Raw genomic sequence first — 21,339 nt, 5'->3', positions numbered from 1 at the left:
GGGAGCTGTAGTTCAACATGTCTGAGGGCCAACAGGCTGGGAAAGGCTGTGCTATTGCATTATAATAGAAGAGAGGCTGCTAAACCTGTGATTTTAATCATATATCTTGCCTCTCAAAGGCAGTTGCTTAAAGGTAGTTAGTTGCTTCACTTTCTTAACCCATGGACAGATTGAACCAAGATTAAGGCTCAGTCCTATACACAAATACCGGAACGTAGGTCTCTTTGAACCGATGCAATGAATATGGACTTGAGCACGCTCCGGGAGAGAGCGCAGGACAGGAAGGCCTGGCGTGCTATGGTCCATGGGGTCACAAAGAGGCGGACAGAACTGAACGACTGAACAACAAGGTCTCTTTGAACTTAGTGGGACCTATATTTGAATAGATACACCTAGGATTGTGCTATAAAAGCACATTTCAGTCCCATTTATTTCACGTGTTCAACTTCCCTATTTAAATAAAAGGGCATGACTTTGGCGAGTTCCCCCACCCACCCAGTATTCCAATTCTATTCTGCATAGGTCAGCATTAGGAATTGTTGGTATTAGCATCTCCAAAGTCTCGTAATGGTGCCTGTTCCTCATTTCATATAAGATGTTAAAGGCATAAAATCCTATGCATGTTTAGACAGAAAAAAAGCTTACAACTGCCAGCATTTTCCAGCAGTCGCGATGGCTGGCTGGGACATGCTGGGAGTTGTAGGCTTTTTTTCTGTCTGAACATGCATAGATTTGCACCCTAAGTCTAGTAGGGATTGCGTAAAGACAGCTTCCATTGATTGTTTTCTTATCTGCAGATCAATTCAACCAAGCGTAAATCTGGAAGTGCAAATGTAAATCTGTGCTGGCTCTGATTTCCTTGACACCCTTTTGCTTTCTGTTCCAGCCTTGGCACAAGACATGCTTCCGATGTGCTATTTGTGGAAAGAGCCTAGAATCTACAAATGTCACAGACAAGGATGGAGAGATTTACTGTAAAGGCAAGTGTAGTAGAGTACCTAAAATATAATTATGGCAAAGTTTATTAAGGTGCAACCCATGAAAACCTGTGGTGGATTTAGGAACATAAATTTTTTTTAAAGGAGTGAGAAAGCCCGTGGAACTTGACAGTTTTAATGGTACCACTGAGTGGTCTATGCAGTTGCTACTACTCACCTTCTATAACAAAGTAGTGCACATCTGACCCTTAATTCCACTGGCTTCCTACCAGTAACAACTGAAAATGCTATCAGTCATTTGGGGGGAAATGCTAGTTGTCTGAATCCACATGTAATTGCTCATTTTCACTGGATCACATTATTGTCCTCCAAGGGCTAAACTAAGCATGATATGAAAATAGCAGTCACACATCCAGCTTCTCCCTCAATAATTCTATTACAATGGTGGGGAACCTCCAGCCTGCCAGGTCTCTGACAGGCCTCCCACCAGGCATCACCTGCTTTCCACAGTGAGCTGGTTATGCAGGAAAAGTCCAATCTCTTCTTGTATTGCCAGCTTGCTTGGATTCCTCTTGCAGTCCCTTTCTTGGTGCCCAGAGGGGAAACACAGTGAGAGAGAGGGGAGGGAGGAAGAAGAATAAGATAAAAAGAGAGACAGAATGAGAGAAGAATGGGGAGAGAAGGCAGAGAAAGAAGGAAAGATAGAGGATGTTGCTTTGAGCAGGTCCGCTCCTACCATTAGACAGAGTGAGGCAACTGCCTCAGGTGACCGATGCTGGGAGGCAGCAGGAAGTTCCCTGCTTGTTCTTCCTGAGCCATCCTCACCCCCTGGCCGTTCTCCTCTGTTGGAGGACAGAGCTGTGTGTGCCCCATGGTCTGTCCTGGTTCCCTAAACTGGCCTGCTGCCCTCAGGTGGAAAATGTCAGCCCATCAGCAATATAGACATAAGATTCATCTGGCAGTCCATTCAGCTAATATATGGGGGAAGGGGTGTCATCTTGTTTTTTGCCTCAGGCAACAAAATGTCCTGGCTTTGCCCTTACCCCACCCCCACCGGCTTTGACCCTACCTACTTCTAGTTTTGGCCTCAAGTAAGTTTTGTTTTGGCCATGCCTACCTCTGGTATGTGGTCTCTGGAAAGTTATGCAGAAACGGATGCAGCTTTTGGGCTGAAAAATGTTCCTCACCGCTATCTGAGCAGAACTTGCTTACGTCTCAACATCACACCATTGTGTCCCCCCACCCCCACACCTTGTCAATGACGTGGAGGCAGGAAAATACAGAACATTGGGACATGGGTATGTTCTACTAGATGGTCAAGAGGGGTGGGGGAGAACAAGATGAGTGGAAGTTTACAGCAGCATTCATAATTTAGCATCACGTTTATTTAGGTCCTCAGTGCAACCCTAAAATATTCGATATAACTATCACTCAACCTAGTTAAAAAGCACAGCTGTAGAACAGCGGCTTACCACAAATGTACAAACGCACACATTTATTGAAACCAAACTGCAAGTAACCATCTTCGAACAATATTATAAACAGCATTATTTATTGTTTCCTATAGCAATATTAATTATATCTTCTGAGTATTCTAATTTTTAAAATGTTATTTTTAGATATATATTATGTAAAAATAGCATTACACAGAAAATGCCACTATCACAGAGAAAACTTATGGGGGTGAGAGGGGAAGAGAATATGTGCTTGAGCAGCTGCCACTTCCTAAGCCCTGCTGGCTCATGGCAGCCAGGGTTGGTGAGCGGTAGATTTTTCTCCCCCTCCCGGGTTTTTAATTCCCCCATCCCATTATCATTCCTGGGGGACCCTCTGAGGGAATAAGTACCACCATGCCGCTAGAATGGCATTTCTGCCAAGTATTATGAGAGATGGTTCTCTCTTTCCATGCAGGCATACTTCACAGTATCTTTTGCAATTGGTGGCCATACTTTTTGGAACTGTGAAGGACAGTACCGTAAAGCTTGTCTGCATACCACTAATTCACACTGTCCACCTCTCAGTGTGATCATGTTCAAGAATCAGTTTGCACTGAAGAAAAAATGACTGAAAACGGGTATGTGAACTGGACTTAAACTAGATGACACAGCCATTAATAAGAGTAAACTTTATTCTCTTTCCCCAACTCAGTCAAAATTGGAGTCTTAGAGCCAAACAAGTCTTTACACGAGGGATGCATGAAGATGCTCCTGCCAATTTTTTTTAGCGGGTGCACAGGAGTGCTGCCAGTTTGAGCAGCGGAATGATACAGGGAGGGGCTTCTTAAGCCTTTCCTGTCCTTGTCTTAAAATTGCCCTTCCTCCTTATTGGAAAAGATACATGAGAGTTCCATTTCTTTTCCAGTGGGTGAGCAAGCACCTGGTTTGGCAGGGGGAGGGGGTAATTTTCACCAGAAGTAGCTTCCCTTTCCTTCTATGTCCTTCTGCTTTTGACTGCTTGTCAAGTCTCCAAGTCATTCAGTTTTTTAAAAAGCCAGATTGATTACACATCTCATGTATACATTGTGTGGTCAAAGTATGCTATACATTGTCATTTGCCATCCTGCCTATATTTTCCTCAATCCAATGGAGATTATTCACATATACAAATGGGTTTTGGCATGCAACTTGCCATTGCAAATTTCCATCAGCATACACAAGAAGGGTGTTGCAGAAGGAAACCAGCCAGAGAACCAAAGCATGCATCTATATTACCAAATAGGTGAGCAACAGAATAACTCTGCTCACACAGATCTTAGAGAGGAATGGGAAGTACTGAGACAAATGCCACTCTTCCTGCCCAACTAATGCTACTGCTAAGAACACCAACTTTTGAAGGGAGTTCTCATGAGAAGCAGCACCTTCCTTCTTGCTATGACCAACCACGGCACTAGTTCTGATCCTCTGCAACTTGATAATGGCACAGAGATAAATAAGGGAGGAGAGCAGAGAATCTTCACTGGTAGAAAAATCCGGTTTGTTGTTTTCCTAATTATAGCTATGCCCCAGTCTCAGAAATCAAAGGAAGCTGTGAAATTGACTAAATCAGATTGCAAGCTGCTCCTTGATCTAATCAGTTTCCCTCCAAAGGAAAAAAAAATCCCACTCTTCCTCCTTTTAGAAGGTTACACCTGCATATGTTGGGATGGACTCATCCTTTCATGGGGGCTGGGGGTGGGGGGAGAAGATGGTGTTACTCATAATGGACATGAACACAATCCAATAAATGTCTCACACATCTATTTCAGCAAAGGGCCAGTCATGCTTTTGGAGACTAGTTTTGGGTTTTGCTCTCTGACTTGCTAAAAAAACCCTGAAACGTGGCATGGCATGAGCACAAAACTGTGTACCACAGGCAACACAAGCATAGTAATTCCTCTCTCCAAATGCCTGAAAAGCCATTACCTGTTTTGTAAAGGTGTGATAGATCCCTACCCCACGGGGCTTATAACCTAAAAACAGACAAAGGGAAACAACAGAGGAATGGAGGCAGGTGATAAATGGGGAAAGAATATATGCAGCTTTTTCAATTACACATACATTGGCTTAGTTACAATTGGAAATTTGATTGTTCCAAAGGCTTCCTGGAAAAGGTAAGTTTTGAGGAGGGATTTGAAGTAAGATGTTTTATGTTGAGCACCTTACAATAACAGCTCAAATATAACATTTCTTTCTTTTGCAGTTTGCTATGCAAAGAATTTTGGTCCTAAAGGAATTGGATTTGGTGGCCTCACTCAAGTTGAAAAGATGGAGTAAGATATTTCTCACTTAGACCTGTCTAAATAGTAACATATGGCTAACAATAAGATATTAATAACACTTTTTCATCTCACTGAACAATTAAGCTACTTTCCTACACAAATGTTGTAGTATATGAAAGCATATTTTGATAGGTAGTGTAGGAAAACGTTTCTGAACAACAAAAAACAGCCTTATATCTGAAAATCTGAACTTTTCACAAATAATTTCAGAATCGCTACCTGTTTTAGGGAATAGTAGCTCTGGGTACTGTATCACAAAGATAATTGCATTTATAAGACATAGCCCAAAGGTTATTATTTTTACAGCAATGTTAACAAAACATAACTTGATTCGCATTTTACACTCTGTAAAATGTTAACAAAATGGCATTTTAAAGATATGTTGATGTGTTATGCAATAAAGGTATGTGACCATAATTTGTCAAGCTAGTCAGTAATAATCATTAAAAACATTGGACTGGATCCAGACTTAGTAGACCCATTGAAATCAATGAGACTTGTTAGTCATGACTAACAAGTCCCATTGATTTCAGTGGGTCTAGTCTAAGTCCACTTAGAAATATTATCTTCACTTTTGTCACTTTTTCTCTGACTCCCTCCCTGTTTTCTCTGCTTGGAAAAGCTGGTGGAGGAAATTATTTCATCTCTAAACATGTGCTACAAGGGTACTACTGAACAGAGAGCTACTTGCAAATTGGCAGTCTGATTTAAAAAACTAAGGACACAATCCTATGCATATCTAGACAGAAAAAGTCCTACAATTCCCAGCATTCCCCAGCCAGCCATGCTGGCTGGGAAATGCTAGAAGTTGTAGGGCTTTGTTCTATCTAAACATGTATAGTATTGCACCCTAAATTAACTTCCAAGGATGGGTGTTGAGAAAAGTACTATATTTATCTCCTGGCTTACAACTGATCATGTCTCAAATTCATCTGAGTTTAACAGAAGACTGTTAACATGATTCCACAATCCTGACTCTGAACTCTAACCCTTACTGTTGAAAGCACCCATAAAAATGATTACTAAATGAACGTCATTTCTAATTTTAGCAATATAAACTAAGTTTTACCTCAACTTCTTTTCATATAGAAAAATTTCTAACAGGTAAAACTTGGCAGGAATAAAATGGTATTAAAATCTTCCTTCTGAAGGTACAATAGTTTATGCTACTTTTATGCTATGTTGCTTATCTTAAGAGTCCCAAAAGGAGAATGATATATTGTATACTAAACTAAGTTCACTGCTACGTAAAGCCCGACTACAAGAATTTTAGTGTATTTTACCTTATTTATATTCTGCCCTTTCCCCAAGCAGCTAAGGACAGCAATAGGGTTCCTCTCTACTCAATTTTATGTTCACAAGCCTGAAGGGTAGGTCAGGCTAAGAGATAGTGATGGGCCCAAGATCACCCAGCGAGCTTCATGGCTGAGTGTGGATTTGAACCCAGGTCTCCCCTGTTCTAATCTGACATTTAAACACTACACCATATTGACTCTCAATTCCCACCCCCCAAAATGTGGCTTTTCCCCCCACTGGACCAAGGGCGTGTCTAGGAATTGAACCCAGGATCTCTCAGAACCAAAGCAAGAATCTATACCAGCCTTCTCCAACCTGGTGCCCTCCAGATGTTTTGGAGTTCAACTCCCATCAGCTCCAGCCATCATGGCCAACAGTCAAAAATACTGAAAGATGTAGTCTAGAAAAGCTGGACGGCACATCTCCCAGCATTCTTGACCATTGGCCATGATGGCTGCAGCTGATGGAAGTTGAACTCCAAAACATCTGGAGGACACTATGTTTGGGAAGGCTGAACTAGACCAAGAAGCTTGAGTGAATTTTATACTCAAACATCTAATTCTAGATGTTAAACTGTACAGTTGTGTACAGTTAATTAACTTTGATCTCATTTTCTTCAATGTCACTTTTGTTCTGTTTTGCTCTGGCATAAATCTCAGGATGTGCTGGACTCTTGCTGTGTGTCAGTGCCACTGTGAAATATGACTTGCATCAGTTTACAGCTGCACACACAGAAAGTTTATGGAGGGAGTTGTTAATCTCTTCAACCTTAAAAAAGGCAAAGGAGTTCATGCAACTCTATGTGTGGAGTCTGAAATCAGTCTTGAAAATGTCATTACCATTTCACTAAGTCATATTCAGTCTTCTGCCACCTGTTTATAAAGGCATTAGCCCATCTGATTTATAAAATATGATTTCCCTTGAATATTTGAAAATCCATATACACTTGTAATTACAAAAAAGTTCTAATTTAATCAATGTGAGCATGAATATATTAAATCTAAATAGCTTCTTTACACAGATTTACACACAGAGATATAAGTTACTAAAAATTACAAACCAGGTTTGATATACTAAAATATTTTAGATTTCAAAACATCTTTTATTTCCCTTAATCATAATGTGCAAATTTCAGTGGATGGATACATATGAAAAAATGCACAGGATTTCCATATTGCTTTATTAAAAATAAGACATCTTTCATTAGCAATTTGAAAAATGACATTTCACAGTTGTATTTCCTTCCAAATGGACCTATTTGAAAATGTTATATATGAACCATGGTTGTCATTACATTATCCAGTTTGCTGCAGTTTATGCATGGAAACTTTACTCTCTTTCCAAAATAGCAATAAGACAAATATAGCAAAGGAAATTACAAAATAATTTGTAATATACTGTACAATATACCAAATATCCATATTTTTTAAAGCTTCCAATAAATCCCAAGGATTTGTTGTAGTTTTTCTTCACACAGGATGAACATTTCGATCCTTCACTGACTGAAATATCAGGGTGTACTGCTTAGTCCAGTCAATTCTGTTGGGCTTGAACATCCCAAAGCACCTACACTGAAAGAAGTCTGCTAGGTTCTGGAGGCATCCATGGCTAAGAAAGAGAAGAAAGCCACACAGTTAGAAAGGAAGTGTCTTACTTCAATTATTAGCATAGTAGAGGAATGGAAACATTTATGAGAACCCCAGAGCAATGCTTTGGGAGTGTGCAGGAACCACCAACAGGCCTGCACTCATGTGAAGGGGGTGCTTGTGAGAATTGGTGCCTCATCATGGGGCTATATCCACATAGGCCCCCCATGGAGGAATTAGTTCTTACACACAGCACTTCCATGTGGATGCTGCCCAGCAGCTGCCCCAACATACTTTCAAAGTTCTCACAGGGGTGTAGAAAATATGGTATTTATACTCTAAAAATAAATTTATCAGCACACATCTGGCTGTATGTGAGGAACTCTTACAGTGTGCAAACAGCATTAAAACTGAATCAAGAGTCCACCATCTAGAAAAATCATTGATAGCTTGCTCACTATTTTGCAACATTTTAGTTGGTCCTAATAAAGCTATTGCCCTTCTGTGGATTTTGGACCCCACCTATGGAAATAAGAGATTTTGCAAGCACTATCCACTATATCCAGGACATGACTGCAAGCTTGGATCTCCTTATGTCCCTAGCAACTGATGAAGGGATCCAGCTCAAGATGTAGGTGTTGTTTGTGCATATCCTTTAGCTTCCCTGTGTGTGTATATATCTTTCCTCAGGGTCACTGCAGACACTACTGCAAATTCACATTGAATTAACAGCACCAATGCACCATGCTTAGATAGATGTCCCTCCCATGTCTTGGGAATGAAGGTGACATATAATTGGCATTCTCTTAGCCACTCAGAACCAGTACCTGTCACTTCAGACACTGTGCAGACGCACCACTGTGATAAGGATTTAATATCCTGATACACGAAGCCCCAGAAGTGCTCCAAAATGTTTGTGCAAGGGCAGCTGAAGAGTTGCCTGAACGTCCTGTACTAAATGGCACTTTACTGAGCCATCCTTTATAATATGCACTGCACCTTAAACATATAATTTATGATTATACTTAAATGCCAAGATAAACTTGTCTGCACAAGTATTATGCAGGTATTCAAATAACCACCGGAGGTAAAATTAGTTCGGCAAGGTTCTTAGTTGCATCCCAGCATTCCGTACTGTAAGTCATTGTAATTGAAAGGCAGAAGTTTTTCCTCAACTGCTGTCCCATCCCCAAATCTTTGCTAGGCAGTAGGCGCCAGAGCATGGCTGCAGCATAATAGGCTGTGTGGTGTTCTACTGCAGCCAAATTACATGGTTTCTTGACTGTACCAATACATAACATACCCTGAAGGGAGTGCGTGGCATGCTCCAACTATCTTTCTACCACTGATTTTTAAAAACTCTGTTAGAGGTAGCCCCATATATCATCATAAGGTACACACTTTATGATGAGCCTGCAGCCAGAATCCTAGACCCTTTACAATTTATATATGACACCCAATATCCAGGAAAAAAAATAATGTTATTGTTGTTATACAAACAGATTTTGGAATAGTGCTGTGGAGTTGATCATCTTCATTTGTTTTAAAAATAACAATGACAAAAACTACCAGCAGCACCATCATACAAAGAGGTGGTCATTACATTATATCACCATAAGAGTAGTTTCATTATTTTTAAAAGGAATGCATCTCTCAAAAAATTACTTACTTATATGGAGTTTTACTGAGTGAAACAGGATGCTTTGAACGCTTACTCTGCCTCCAGAGGGTAATCCTCTCATGTGAGGTCAATCCGAGAAATGCAATCTTGAAAGAAAAGAACAAACAAGAGAAATGCCAATAGAAAACCAATTCAACAAGTCTACTGAAAGAAATGATGCACCATTTGAGGAGTCAGAGGTTCCCAAAACATAATCAATCTTTTCTTACATTTTAAATAAACCATAAGAAACAAACCCTTTTCCAGTTAAATGTATATCTAACAGTGAAAAATTGGGAGAGAGGCAATACTAATAATCTTGAGCACACTGTCCCTAACTATTGACAGAGGTGTAAATATCAATCCATTAGAAACAGTCTCTATTAATCCTTTAGTGACAATGCAGTGCCACATTACACCAAGTTAAGAACTTTATCAACCCTTAATTTAATTCTGTTCAGGCACAATCCTATGTATGTTTTGACAGAAAAAAGTCCTACAACTCCAAGCATGGCTGGTTGAGGCATGCTGGGAGTTGTAGGACTTTTTTCTGTCTAAACATGCATTGGATTATGCCCTAAGCAGACTTCTTGATTCATAAACAGAAACAAAGAAACTGGCATGAATCATTTTGGGGGTATTTTACTACCCCAAGCCACATTCAAATGTATCTTGGGGTGATAAAATGTCCCCAAAACAAAGCCATTTCTCCCAGGTACTTTTCCTGTAAAGAATGAAAACTAAATAGCAAGTGGCTGAAATCTGGGTACATTGTTTACTATTGTGCAGTTGACAATAACTTAGGAAGGCTATGTTTTAGGTCTACTTGCATGTAAGTTCTGCTATAAAAGCTCACCCAGGCTAAAATTTTACCCCAGTCACTGGGAAAAGGCTCATGAAGTATTTTGCTGTACTGTTGTATCTATAAAAATAAAAGAGGATGTCTGTCTGTCTGTCTGCACCATAGCACTAAGACCATGAAGCCTAGACACTGAAACTTGGCATGCATACTACGAGGACCCTGGGGGTGTGCACCTTGGTTGTTTATCTGATTATTAAAATGCATTGATTTCAATGTGCCCATGTGCTTAAAGTCTGCACTACGAAGCAGACTTCCTTAACCAGCGTATAGCTTGGCAGTCAATACAGTTTGAAGCCAGGGGGAAGTAGTCCAAGTGACAAAGTTATATGGCTGCTCCCTCTCCGCTGCTGTGGGGCAGCCCCTCTCGGGTGAATGGAGTGGACAGACCCCTCTGTCAGGAGGCTAAGGTGGTATACCATGGCAGGAGCTGTGCTTATGCGTGGCAGCAGCCATGGCTTCACTGAGAGAGGATGGGCTGTCATCCCTGACAGCTGCACAAGTTTGCTTGAAGGCTCTGCTATGTTGAACTAAAGGCTATTCGAACTCGTGCCAAGCTGGGTGCATTTGCTAGTAATATAACATAAGATGTGTCAAAACGTAATGTTACAAGAGAACATGGACAGCCTCATACTAGACCTCAGCTGCTGAGAACTAATTCACTATAAACGTATCTTTAACCGTGGTCCTATATGCAGAGTTCCAAAAAGAGTAAAAATTAGGAAGGGAGAAGATGGATCTCAGACTTCTGCTTGAAACAGCTGTTAGTGGGAAGTGTGTGCTACACAGTTCTGTCCTCCTCAGACTGAATGTGCTCATGGTGTTTGGTACGTTCCCTTGATCAGGGCCAAAATGAAAGAAAAAGAAATACATCCGTTTGCATTAAGACCCACATAAATGCTGCTAAAACACTTTTCAATATTTGCTTCTTGGATAAAACAAGCACACAAGTGGCTATTTGTGTAGCCAAACTACTTTCCTCCATTTGTAACAACCCAAAAATGAAGAAGAAAAAAAGAAGGTTTAATGCTCCCAGCCAGCTAACTCCAGAGGTCACAGAGGGTTTAACATAGAATAATGATGCACAGCTGAGCTACAGGACAGTTTCCAGATCAGCACTAATCTCTCCACTGGGCAGGATAAATTATTCATACCATATTTTTAGAAACTGACACCAGGACTATTTCTCTCTCGTGTTCCTTCATCAGAACACAACTTTCTCAACAACAAACATTTACTACACATCAAAATTAAACTGAGAACCCAACCTTAAAGGGGCAGTTTATTTATGGTCCTGCAACTAAAGCAACATCCTAAATCTGGAAGCAGTGCTATTAAGAGCAAGCACTAATGCAGGGGCTCTCAGGCTGCAAAGCAGAACTCCCTCTCTGCCCTTATGCAAACTGCACAGGGTGACACTCTAGGACAACTGTGTTGCACAGACACATTACAGCAAGCGCCGATACAGTATCAGCTGCTGCTGTGCTAGCTTTAGAGCTGGAGCCAGTCTTATCTCTGACACAAGGACATCCGTTTGGCCGTTATGCTGGTGCTGAAAACCTACTGAGTGCTGCGCGTCCATAATGACTTAGAGGGCTGGACCGTAATTCCCTCTGTGTCCAGAGGTGAGTGTGGATCCTTATGTAGCCAAAACAGCATCATCTTCACACAAGAGGGAAGCATTCGCAGGTTTGAGGGAAGTTCAAATCAACTTTAGAAAAACCTCCAAAGTGGGGAGACACCCTCAAACAGCCCTATGAGGACTGAGCGCATCCAGTGGCCATGGACTGCAGACTGATTGTTGGGGGCGGGGATAGAAAACCATGTGGGAGAGACAATGGGATGGAGTATCCTGGAGAAGTCAATGGCTGACAGACTAAAACACTGAACAGGAGACCGCTACACTGCAACATTTTGTTGCATGTCCCACTTGTAAAATTCCAAATAGCAAATGTCATTTCCATAATCTACTGATCTGCAGAAATACTCTTGGCTGATATCATTTTGTTTGAACTGTGGTTCGATATGCTCAAAACAGAGGTTCAGTTCTGGAATGGTAATTATGAGCAGCACAAATGTAGGCTGCTGAGGAAATATTACAAAGTGCAATGCTTTTAAGGAATGTACATTAAATAAAATCAATACCTGATAAAGCTGAAGGATCAGCAACAATGTAGCCCATGAAGTGTGAAAAGATATTAGTGTGAAAATGTACAACACCCACGGAGAACAAGACACAATCTGTGTAAAGGAAGTCCATACTCCATCTTGCCAATACGTTGTTGTGCAGTGTTCTGACCAATCTAAGAGAAAGAATGTTTATTTTAAATAAGTAAAGCTTTCCTTGAAAAACAAACAGTGGTGAACTACCCAGAAGACCCACCGTGTACACTTACTGTAAGTGTTGTCCACATATTTAACTACTAACAGGGCTCGCTTAATCTAAATATGGACTCCAGCTCTCACACCAGGATCAAAGGTCAATTTGTAGAACTTCAAAATGAAAATAAAGCCTTATCCAGAGATACTATTCTACATGCACAAGCTTGCCCTAATAAAAAGTGATAGCTGTTTGTTTCACTGTCTCTTGTGTAACTGTGTGTGTGTGTTTGTGTGTGCGTGCACGTGTGCGCGCGTGCACCAGAAGCTGTGCAATTTGCAATCAGAACTGCACACATCGTTATTTCACCTGACCCCTTCATGTCCAAGGGTAGGACTCCAGTTTTCCAACATTTTAGCTAGAGCATGATACAGATAGCTTCTGAATTCAATATTAGCGAACCAAATAGTGAAATAAGAGTTAGGAATACATACATAGAATTGTTCCGTATATCGCCCAAATATTCACCATTGTCAGAAAAAGGAGAAACAGGACAAAATAGCAATGGTTGCCAACACCTAGATTAGAAAGGTTTGTAAGGGTTTGTTTATATCACAGACACAAGACAATACCTCCCTCCCCAAGACCCTGCCCCCAAACTATGGAAGGCCTCCTACAAAAAAATTAACAGAATAAAGCTCTCAGTCTTTTCTAATAAGCCGAGTAGAATTTGGCCATTCCAGAACTCACTGAAATCACAGCAGTTAGCAGAACAGAAATGTGCAGTACAGTCCTATGCATGCTTGCTCCAATGAGATGTGGAGTAAACATGCACAGGATTACATTGCACATGTGTTCAATGAAGTTGACTCCAATAAGTATGTCTAGAATTGCAGCAAGCTACTTCACTATGAATTCTAACTAAAAACCAGAATTAACTTAAAACCCAGGATATTAAGTATTTCAACACTGAGATACTTTAACAATACCCAAACTGTACAAACTCTGTCTGAAACTTTTGCACTCTTCAGTTTTAGAATGTAGAGCTGATCTGGTTGCAGTTCCCTGTGGAGCTTGTCAACATCTCTTCACATAACACTCAACTACTAGAGTTACATGATGTTTTAAGAGTTTCTCCTTTCAAGCCATCAGAAATATTCCTGGCACCAAGAAAGGAGTCCTAGTCCTGCTAAAATAAACTCACCTATGCACCGTCCAATCCACATGCAGTGTTGGTCATATCTAGCTACGCATGAGTTGCAAGTGTGGCAGTGCAGGGATCTCAGTGGTTTTTTCACCTAGTAAAGGATGTAGGGGAAGATAATTAACTCATGGTCCATACAGTATATTCACAAAGTCCTGCTTAATTTTAAATACTACTCTCCTATAAAAAAAAAAACCCTGAGCTTCACACTACATACGTATTTCCAAACTACACAAAATCCAGCAGTATGACCTTATTATCCCACCTTTGGTCAGTCAAAATCATGGTTTGGATCTAAAGAAATCAGTGTGCAGATGCAAGGTATTCCATGTGTGAGTGCAGGGAGGGAAGGTGGCCACTTCCCACACATGCCACATACAGTGCTGTTCTGAAGGGCACTGTTCTCCCGACATTTCAGTGGTGCTGTGGAAGTTGGGGGTATTACTGCCGGAAGAGAGAAGCTGAAAAGTGCCCATGTGAAAGAGTCAGCAACCATGTGTTTCTCTGGATCCAAGCCCACATAATGTTTTTATGGTATTACTGAACTTGCTGCTCCCTAACATCTGACTCTTTCTCCGTGCTTTATTTAATTGCAGTTAGTTAGAAGCTCCTGAAAATACTTTTTAAATTTATTTTTGGTAATAAAGAAACTTTGCTGTCATTGTTGGGTTCTACTCTGCTTTATTTACTGAAGGTATTTATAAACTGTTTTCTGGAGCTCAAAGCAGTGAGCAAGCATACAAACATACAGTATCAGCAATAAGACATTTTGCTGTCTTAAACAGAGCTCAAATAGGACCTGTCTTCCTCCCTCTCCCTTATTATGGAGAACATTTGCACCATTCAGACACCAATTCCTGCCTGCATGTATTACTGCCCCCCATCACATCAACTGTGATGCCTGAAGCAGGTCCCTTCATCCAGCCGCATGGCGGGGCTGGCCCTAAAACATAAAACCAAGCCTAACAATTTGTTGTGCCTGAAAGAACAATAACTGGAGTGAACTGTATTACAGTCAGCCATGACACAGTGACCACCTATGCTCAGCAAGCAGAGCTCAACCTATACACTACTGAAGCCCATAAAACCTCTTTTTACAAAATATAAGATAAAGAAAATCAAATGCAGGATTGCAACAACAAGCAGGCTCCAACCAACAACTGTTCAGAAGCCATTTTGCCACTGCTGGCCCACTGCTGCTGACGGTTCTTATACTAAAATTTGTGATCCCAATTTCACGAGCTGGTATGCCAAAACAGCAGCTCACAGGATTGGACTGTACAATTATTGTTATTGAGAGGGGGGAACCTCCAAGTTCCACAAATCCTTCAAGGAGTGGTCAATCTGAAGTCAGGCGAGCTCTATGAAAACAGAACTGCCGATCTGAAATTGATCTTGCTTGTGGGATTCCCAGCTTGCCACTATGGGAAACAGGAATGCTGCACTAGATTGGCCTGTGGTCTAGTTCAGTGGGACTCTTCTAACATTCCTCTTAGAGTACCTACTGTGCAGTCACACATCCAGCCTACCTTCCCACAATAGAAAGGCTGGATGTATGTGACTGCACGTGTGTGCTTAGGAGCTAGCCAGCCAGCCAGCCAAAGAATGGATGCAGAGGATTTGTTCTAGAATAATCTTTTATTCAAGCCTGTGTGGACACCAAAATGTGAAAATGCAAACAGTGACATGAAGGAGAACCTTGAGTGAGTGCGTGATTCCAGTATATAGGAAATTGTGTATGCAATTTCCTATATATCAGATTAACAAATGCAATAAAAAAATCAATGCAAGATAAAGAAAGCCTGACTTACAAGACATGATGTACAAAAGGTTCTGAAATCCAAGGAGCTGGATTCTCCAAGGTTAAGGATATTCTGAAAGATAAATGTTTTACAACCATTTTTTAGTCTCTGGGCTTCAGAGGTGTCATGGTGGGATGACTGTAAATCCTTAGCTTCATAATTATAATATTCTATACTCACCCTTACAGCTTTCTGCAATGCAACATTGGGGAGGTAGGGGTGGAATTGAGATTTTCATTCATTTCAAGGTAGTCATAATATTCCAATCTAAGGCAGTTTCTTATTACTTTTATTAGTATCAGAACATACAAAACAGCCATATTCACAAGTGTCACTGTGGAGTGGTCTCAGGGAGTTTGGGAGGTGGGGCAGACCTATTATTAAGCCACCCTTTTTTAGTCACCGTGTGTAATTCCTTAAAATCTGTCCTCTTTTTCCCCTTGATCTCCCATCTTCCACACTTTCTTGAATGTTCCCATCTTTACCCTCCTCTTGGTTTCATCATCTTCCCTTCCCCATCTCCTTTTGGCTCATGCCTTTTTAACACTATAAATGGTATGGGTGGACGTCCTTGTTGCTTTTACAAATGATTGGGAAACTCTTCCCCCAGCAGCACAACAGTATAAGATGCTGAATTCTCAGGCCACGTGAAATGTTACCTAGCGCTGAACCTCAGCAGTCTAGCACTATAGTGCAATTGCCTTATAGCACTGACAGGTGAGGTTAAATGTCCCCAACCTGTTTATCATTTCTCTGCCTCTTCAACTGATACCCTTAACATTCCATGCCTCCTGGATGGCAATTGGCATGCTCAGTTATAATCAGTCTGTGGGGACTGATTTAATTTTTCTTTTTTTAAAAAAAGTTACAAAAACTGTACATAGGTATTTTTCTGAATTCCTGGGGAATTTTCCAGGTATGCCAACCTCCCAATATTTTCTGTTGTCAGCCCTCTTTCATTGCCAAACTAAGTTCAGTATTTGAAGGAACAACGTTGCAGTGTATCTCCAGCAATTTATAGGACTGCTCATATTCAGAGTACCAGATACCCTGGAATAGGAGCCTTGTAGCACTAGTTATGGCTGGAAGGGTGGAGGGGAGAGGAAAAGGATAACCTTTTCACTGCCTCCCTTTTGAAACCTCTCTCTATAGTGCAGGGAGGGAATGTTATTTTAGCTTTATGACATGCATCCTCCTGCCTCTCCTGCCCACCTTACAGGATTGGGACTCAATAAACTATTGGGACTCAAGCAGGCTGATTCCACCCTCCCGCAACACCGTCAACATTCCCTAGTTCCTGGGGGCCAAGGAGCATGAAAAGTCCAGTTTGAGCTGTTTTTGCTCCCCCCGCTTTCTTTTAATTTACAAATATACTTCTAGTCCTGAGTACACAGAAATCACTATGTCATCTGTGTAACCCCATTTTGCTTCCAAACTAATAGGCATGGAATCACTACATCTGGTATTACACTACAGGATGATGGTGATGAAAAGATAAGATATCCAAAGAAAAGTTTACAAGACTCCAGTCCTATTCAGACTTTTCTAATCACTTGGAAGAACTGACATGTGCACAACCATATCTGTGCAGAAAGCCCTTTCAGATGTTCTTCTGAATGCAAGGGAGTTGGGGTAAAATAGGGCTTGTTGTTGTTGTTCAGTTGTTAAGTCGTGTCCAACTCTTCATGACCCCATGGACCATAGCACGCCAGGCCTTCCTGTCCTCCACTCTCCCGGAGTATGCTGAAGTCCATATTCATTGCATCAGTGATACTATCTAGCCATCTCATCCTCTGCTGTCCCCTTCTCCTTTTGCCTTCAATCTTTCCCAGCATCAGGGTCTTTTCCAGGGAGTTTTCTCTTCGCATTAGGTGGCCAAAATATTTGAGCTTCAGCTTCAGTATCTGTCCTTCCAATGAGCAGCCAGGGTTGATTTCCTTTAGGATTGACTAATTTGACCTCCTTGCAGTCCAGGGGACCCGTAAGAGTCTTCTCCAGCACCACAGTTCGAAAGCATCCATTCTTCGGCGCTCAGCCTTCCTTATAGTCCAGCTCTCACAGCCATACGTTGCTACTGGGAAAACCATAGCTTTGATTATGCGGACCTTTGTCGGCAAGGTGATGTCTCTGCTTCTTACTATGCTGTCTAGGTTTGCCATAGCTTTCCTCCCAAGGAGCAAGCGTCTTTTAATTTCATGGCTACAGTCACTGTCTGCGGTGATCTTGGAGCCCAAGAAAATAAAATCTGTCACTGCTTCCATTTTTCCCCTTCTATATGCCAGGAAGTGATGGGGCCAGATGCCATGATTTTAGTTTTTTTAATATTGAGTTTCAAACCAGCTTTTGCACTCTCCACTTTCACCCTCAACAAGAGGCTCTTTAGATCCTCTTCTCTTTCTGCCATTAGGGTGGTATTGTCTGCGTATCTGAGGTTGTTGATAATTCTCCTGGCAATCTTAATTCCGACCTGTGATTCATCCAGCCCCGCGTTTCTCATGATGTACTCAGCATATAAATTAAATAAGCAGGGCGACAATATGCAGCCTTGTCGTACTCCTTTCCCAATTTTGAACCAATCGGTTGTTCCATGTCTGGTTCTTACTGTTGCTTCTTGACCCTCGTACAGGTTTCTCAGGAGACAGGTAAGGTGGTCTGGTACTCCTATCTCTTTAAGAATTTGCCACAGTTCGTTGTGATCCACACAATCAAAGGCTTTAGCGTAGTCAATGAAGCAGAAATAGACGTTTTTCTGGAATTCTCTTGCTTTCTCCATGATCCAGCAAATGTTGGCGATTTGATCTCTAGTTCTTCTGCCTCTTCGAAACCCAGCTTGTACTTCCGGTAGTTCTCGGTTCACATACTGCTGAAGCCTAGCTTGTAGGATTTTGAGCATAACCTTGCTAGCATGTGAAATGAGCGCAACTGTACGGTAGTTTGAGCACTCTTTGGCATTGCCCTTCTTTGGAACTGGAATGTAAACTGACCTTTTCCAGTCTTGTGGCCATTGTTGAGTGTTCCAAATTTGTTGGCATATTGAGTGCAGCACTTTAACAGCATCATCTTTTAGGATTTTAAATAGCTCAGCTGGAATACTGTCATCTCCGCTAGCTTTGTTGTTACTAATGCTTCCTAAGGCCCACTTGACTTCACTCTCTAGGATGTCCGGCTGAAGTTCCGTGACCGCACTATCATGGCTATCAGGGACATTCAGATCTTTCCTGTATAGTTCTTCTGTGTATTCTTTCCACCTCTTCTTAATCTCATCTGCTTCTGTTAGGTCCCTGCCTTCTTTGTCCTTTATCATGCCCGTCTTTGCACAAAACGTTCCCTTGATATCTCCGATTTTCTGGAAAAGATCTCTAGTCTTTCCCATTCTGTTGTTTTCCTTGATTTCTTTGCATTGTTCATTTAAGAAGGCCTTCTTGTCTCTCCTTGCTGTTCTCTGGAACTCTGCATTCAGTTGGGTATATCTTCTCCTTTCTCCCTTGCTTTTCGCTTCCCTTCTTTCCTCAGCTACTTGTAAAGCCTCATCAGACAGCCACTTTGCTGTCTTGCATTTCTTTTTCTTTGGGATGGATTTAGTTGCTGCCTCCTGAACAATGTTACGGACCTCCGTCCATAGTTCCTCAGGCACTCTGTCTATCAGGTCTAATCCCTTAAATCTATTCCTCACCTACACTGTATATTCATAAGGGATATGATTTAGGTCATACATGAATGGTTTAGTGGTTTTCCCTACGTTCTTCAATTTAAGCTGAAATTTTGCAATAAGAAGCTCATGGTCTGAGCCACAGTCAGCTCCAGGTCTTGTTTTTACTGACTGTACAGAGCTTCTCCATCTTTGGCTGCAAACTACATAATCAATCTGATTTCGATATTGACCATCTGGTGATGTCCATGTGTAGAGTCGCCTCTTGTGTTGTTGGAAAAGAGTGTTTGCTATGATCAGCGTGTTCTCTTGGCAAAACTCTATTAGCCTTTGTCCTGCTTCATTTTGTACACCAAGGCCATGCTTGCCTGTTATCCCGGTGATTTCTTGACTTCCTCCTTTAGCATTCCAATCCCCTATGATGGAGAGGACATCTTTTTTTTGGTGTTAGTTCTAGAAGGTGTTGTAGGTCTTCATAGACCTCAGCTTCTTCGGCATCAGTGGTTGGGGCATAGACTTGAATTACTGTGATGTTGAATGGTTTGCCTTGGATTCGTACTGAGATCATTCTACCGTTTTTGAGATTGTACCCCAGTACTGCTTTTCCCACCCTTTTGTTGACTATGAGTGCTACTCCATTTCTTCTAAGGGATTCTTGCCCACAGTAGTAGATATAATGGTTACCTGAATTAAATTCGCCCATGCTTGTCCATTTTAGTTTGCTGATTCCCAAGATGTCGATGTTCAATCTTGACATCTCATGTTTGACCACCACCAGCTTACCTTGATTCATTGATGTTACATTCCAGGTTCCTAAACAATATTGTTCTTTATAGCATCAGACTTTCTTTTCACCACCAGACACATCCACAGCTGAGTGTCCTTTCGGCTTTGGCCCAGCTGCTTCACTCTTTCTGGAGCTACTTGGAAATTCCCTCTGCTCTTCCCCAGTAGTATATTGGACACCTTCCAACCTGAGGGGCTCATCTTCTGGCGTCATATCTTTTAGCCTTGTGATATGCTCCATGGGGTTTTCTTGGCAAGAATACTGGAGTGGGTTGCCATTTCCTTCTCCAGTGGACCGCATTTTGTCAGAACTCTCCACCATGACCTGTCCATCTTGGGTGGCCCTGCACGGCATAGCTTATGGCTTCACTGAGTGACGCAAGCCCCTTTGCCACAACAAGGCAGTGATCCATGAAGGGGTTAGGGGGCACAATTCCACACCTTCATGCATTTAGAGGGAACACCTACATTGGGTTTCTGAAAACTCTGCAAGCAGAAGAGGATTCCAATCAAAAGTGGTATTTTGCCTGCCACATTAGTAATCAAGAAACTGGAAGTTATGTCCAATATGATCGTGTTTCCTGAGCGCTTTGGCTTGTCCTTCTGTGACATACACAAGTAAACAAGTCTTAAAGTTTTCCTTGCTACTTTCCCTGCTACATCCTCACTACTTTTTTCAGGTTTCTGTTACTGGTAAATATTCAGTGAGGCTTTAAATGAGGAGGGAATCATTATATTAAAACATCTGTTGTTCAAATTTGTTGTTCTTGATTAGGTTGTTGTTGTTGTTATTATTATTATTGCAGATATTCTTTCTGTACAAAAATACCTTTTTATTCTCTTCTTCTGTATTCTTAATGTATCCAGGATCAGTTCTGACAGTTTTGTAGAAATAATAGAGAAGACCCACCATACCAAGAAAGAAGGGAAGCTGAGAGACTGTGTCAGAAAAATGTGACCTTCAGTTAAGGAATATGTTTTCATAATTCATGTATTGCTGCAAAGATCCCTCCCACAAGCTATACTTCAAAGTCAAAAGGCAATAAAGTCACTGCAAGCTAAGAAGCAAGGAACTATTTCTAACAGTAACACACATACAGAGAGAGAGAGAGAGAGAGAGAGAGCTGACAGACTCTGGGATTCCCTGTATAGCCAGATTCAGGACTTCAGCTCTACAAGATTCACATTAACATTAGCACTGAGCAAGAGTCAAGACATATCTGCTGGTGAGGATTTCAAAAGTCTACCTGGAAATATCATTACACATATCCTCAATATTGTTGAAAGACAATATTGAGAAAACCCACTAAAGAGATACAAAACTGCTTCCACAAATATATTCTGTTCCTCATCATATTTAGCATAGGTTTCCCTTTATGTATTCTATTAATCTTACTGAAATTGATTTATTATTTGATGAACTGATTGCTCATTGAACCATTTAGTTTCATTTGCTCAATTGACATCTTTAGTGTTAGATTA

At 41.2% G+C, this 21,339-nt stretch overlaps 2 protein-coding genes across 5 annotated transcripts in view; one reads left to right on the top strand and one right to left on the bottom strand.

Annotated features, from left to right (window-relative positions):
• The window catches only part of CSRP3 (cysteine and glycine rich protein 3), a 31,362-nt gene extending 26,252 nt beyond the window's left edge, over window positions 1-5,110 (top strand). For all 4 annotated transcript variants that reach the window (XM_084852276.1, XM_084852256.1, XM_084852265.1 and 1 more), the window contains exons 5-6: window positions 887-980; window positions 4,617-5,110. In XM_084852276.1, coding sequence (XP_084708402.1) covers window positions 887-980; window positions 4,617-4,690 — 168 coding nt within the window. In that variant the 3' untranslated portion in view covers window positions 4,691-5,110. The remainder of the gene's footprint in view (window positions 1-886; window positions 981-4,616) is intronic.
• Window positions 5,111-7,152: 2,042 nt separating this feature from the next.
• The window catches only part of ZDHHC13 (zDHHC palmitoyltransferase 13), a 40,613-nt gene continuing 26,426 nt past the window's right edge, over window positions 7,153-21,339 (bottom strand). Inside the window, exons 11-17 of the mRNA XM_084852244.1 lie at window positions 20,687-20,811; window positions 15,432-15,494; window positions 13,621-13,714; window positions 12,911-12,994; window positions 12,242-12,399; window positions 9,247-9,344; window positions 7,153-7,599 (exon numbers count right to left, since the gene is read on the bottom strand). Of these exons, the coding sequence (XP_084708370.1) occupies window positions 7,461-7,599; window positions 9,247-9,344; window positions 12,242-12,399; window positions 12,911-12,994; window positions 13,621-13,714; window positions 15,432-15,494; window positions 20,687-20,811 (761 nt within the window). The 3' untranslated portion in view covers window positions 7,153-7,460. The remainder of the gene's footprint in view (window positions 7,600-9,246; window positions 9,345-12,241; window positions 12,400-12,910; window positions 12,995-13,620; window positions 13,715-15,431; window positions 15,495-20,686; window positions 20,812-21,339) is intronic.

This window comes from Heloderma suspectum, chromosome 1 (assembly GCF_057233095.1).
Source record: "Heloderma suspectum isolate Gila_16-S chromosome 1, 16-S_ref, whole genome shotgun sequence".
NCBI lineage: Eukaryota > Metazoa > Chordata > Lepidosauria > Squamata > Helodermatidae > Heloderma > Heloderma suspectum.
Note: the sequence above shows the minus strand (reverse complement) of the source record. Positions and strands in the feature narration are given on the sequence as shown.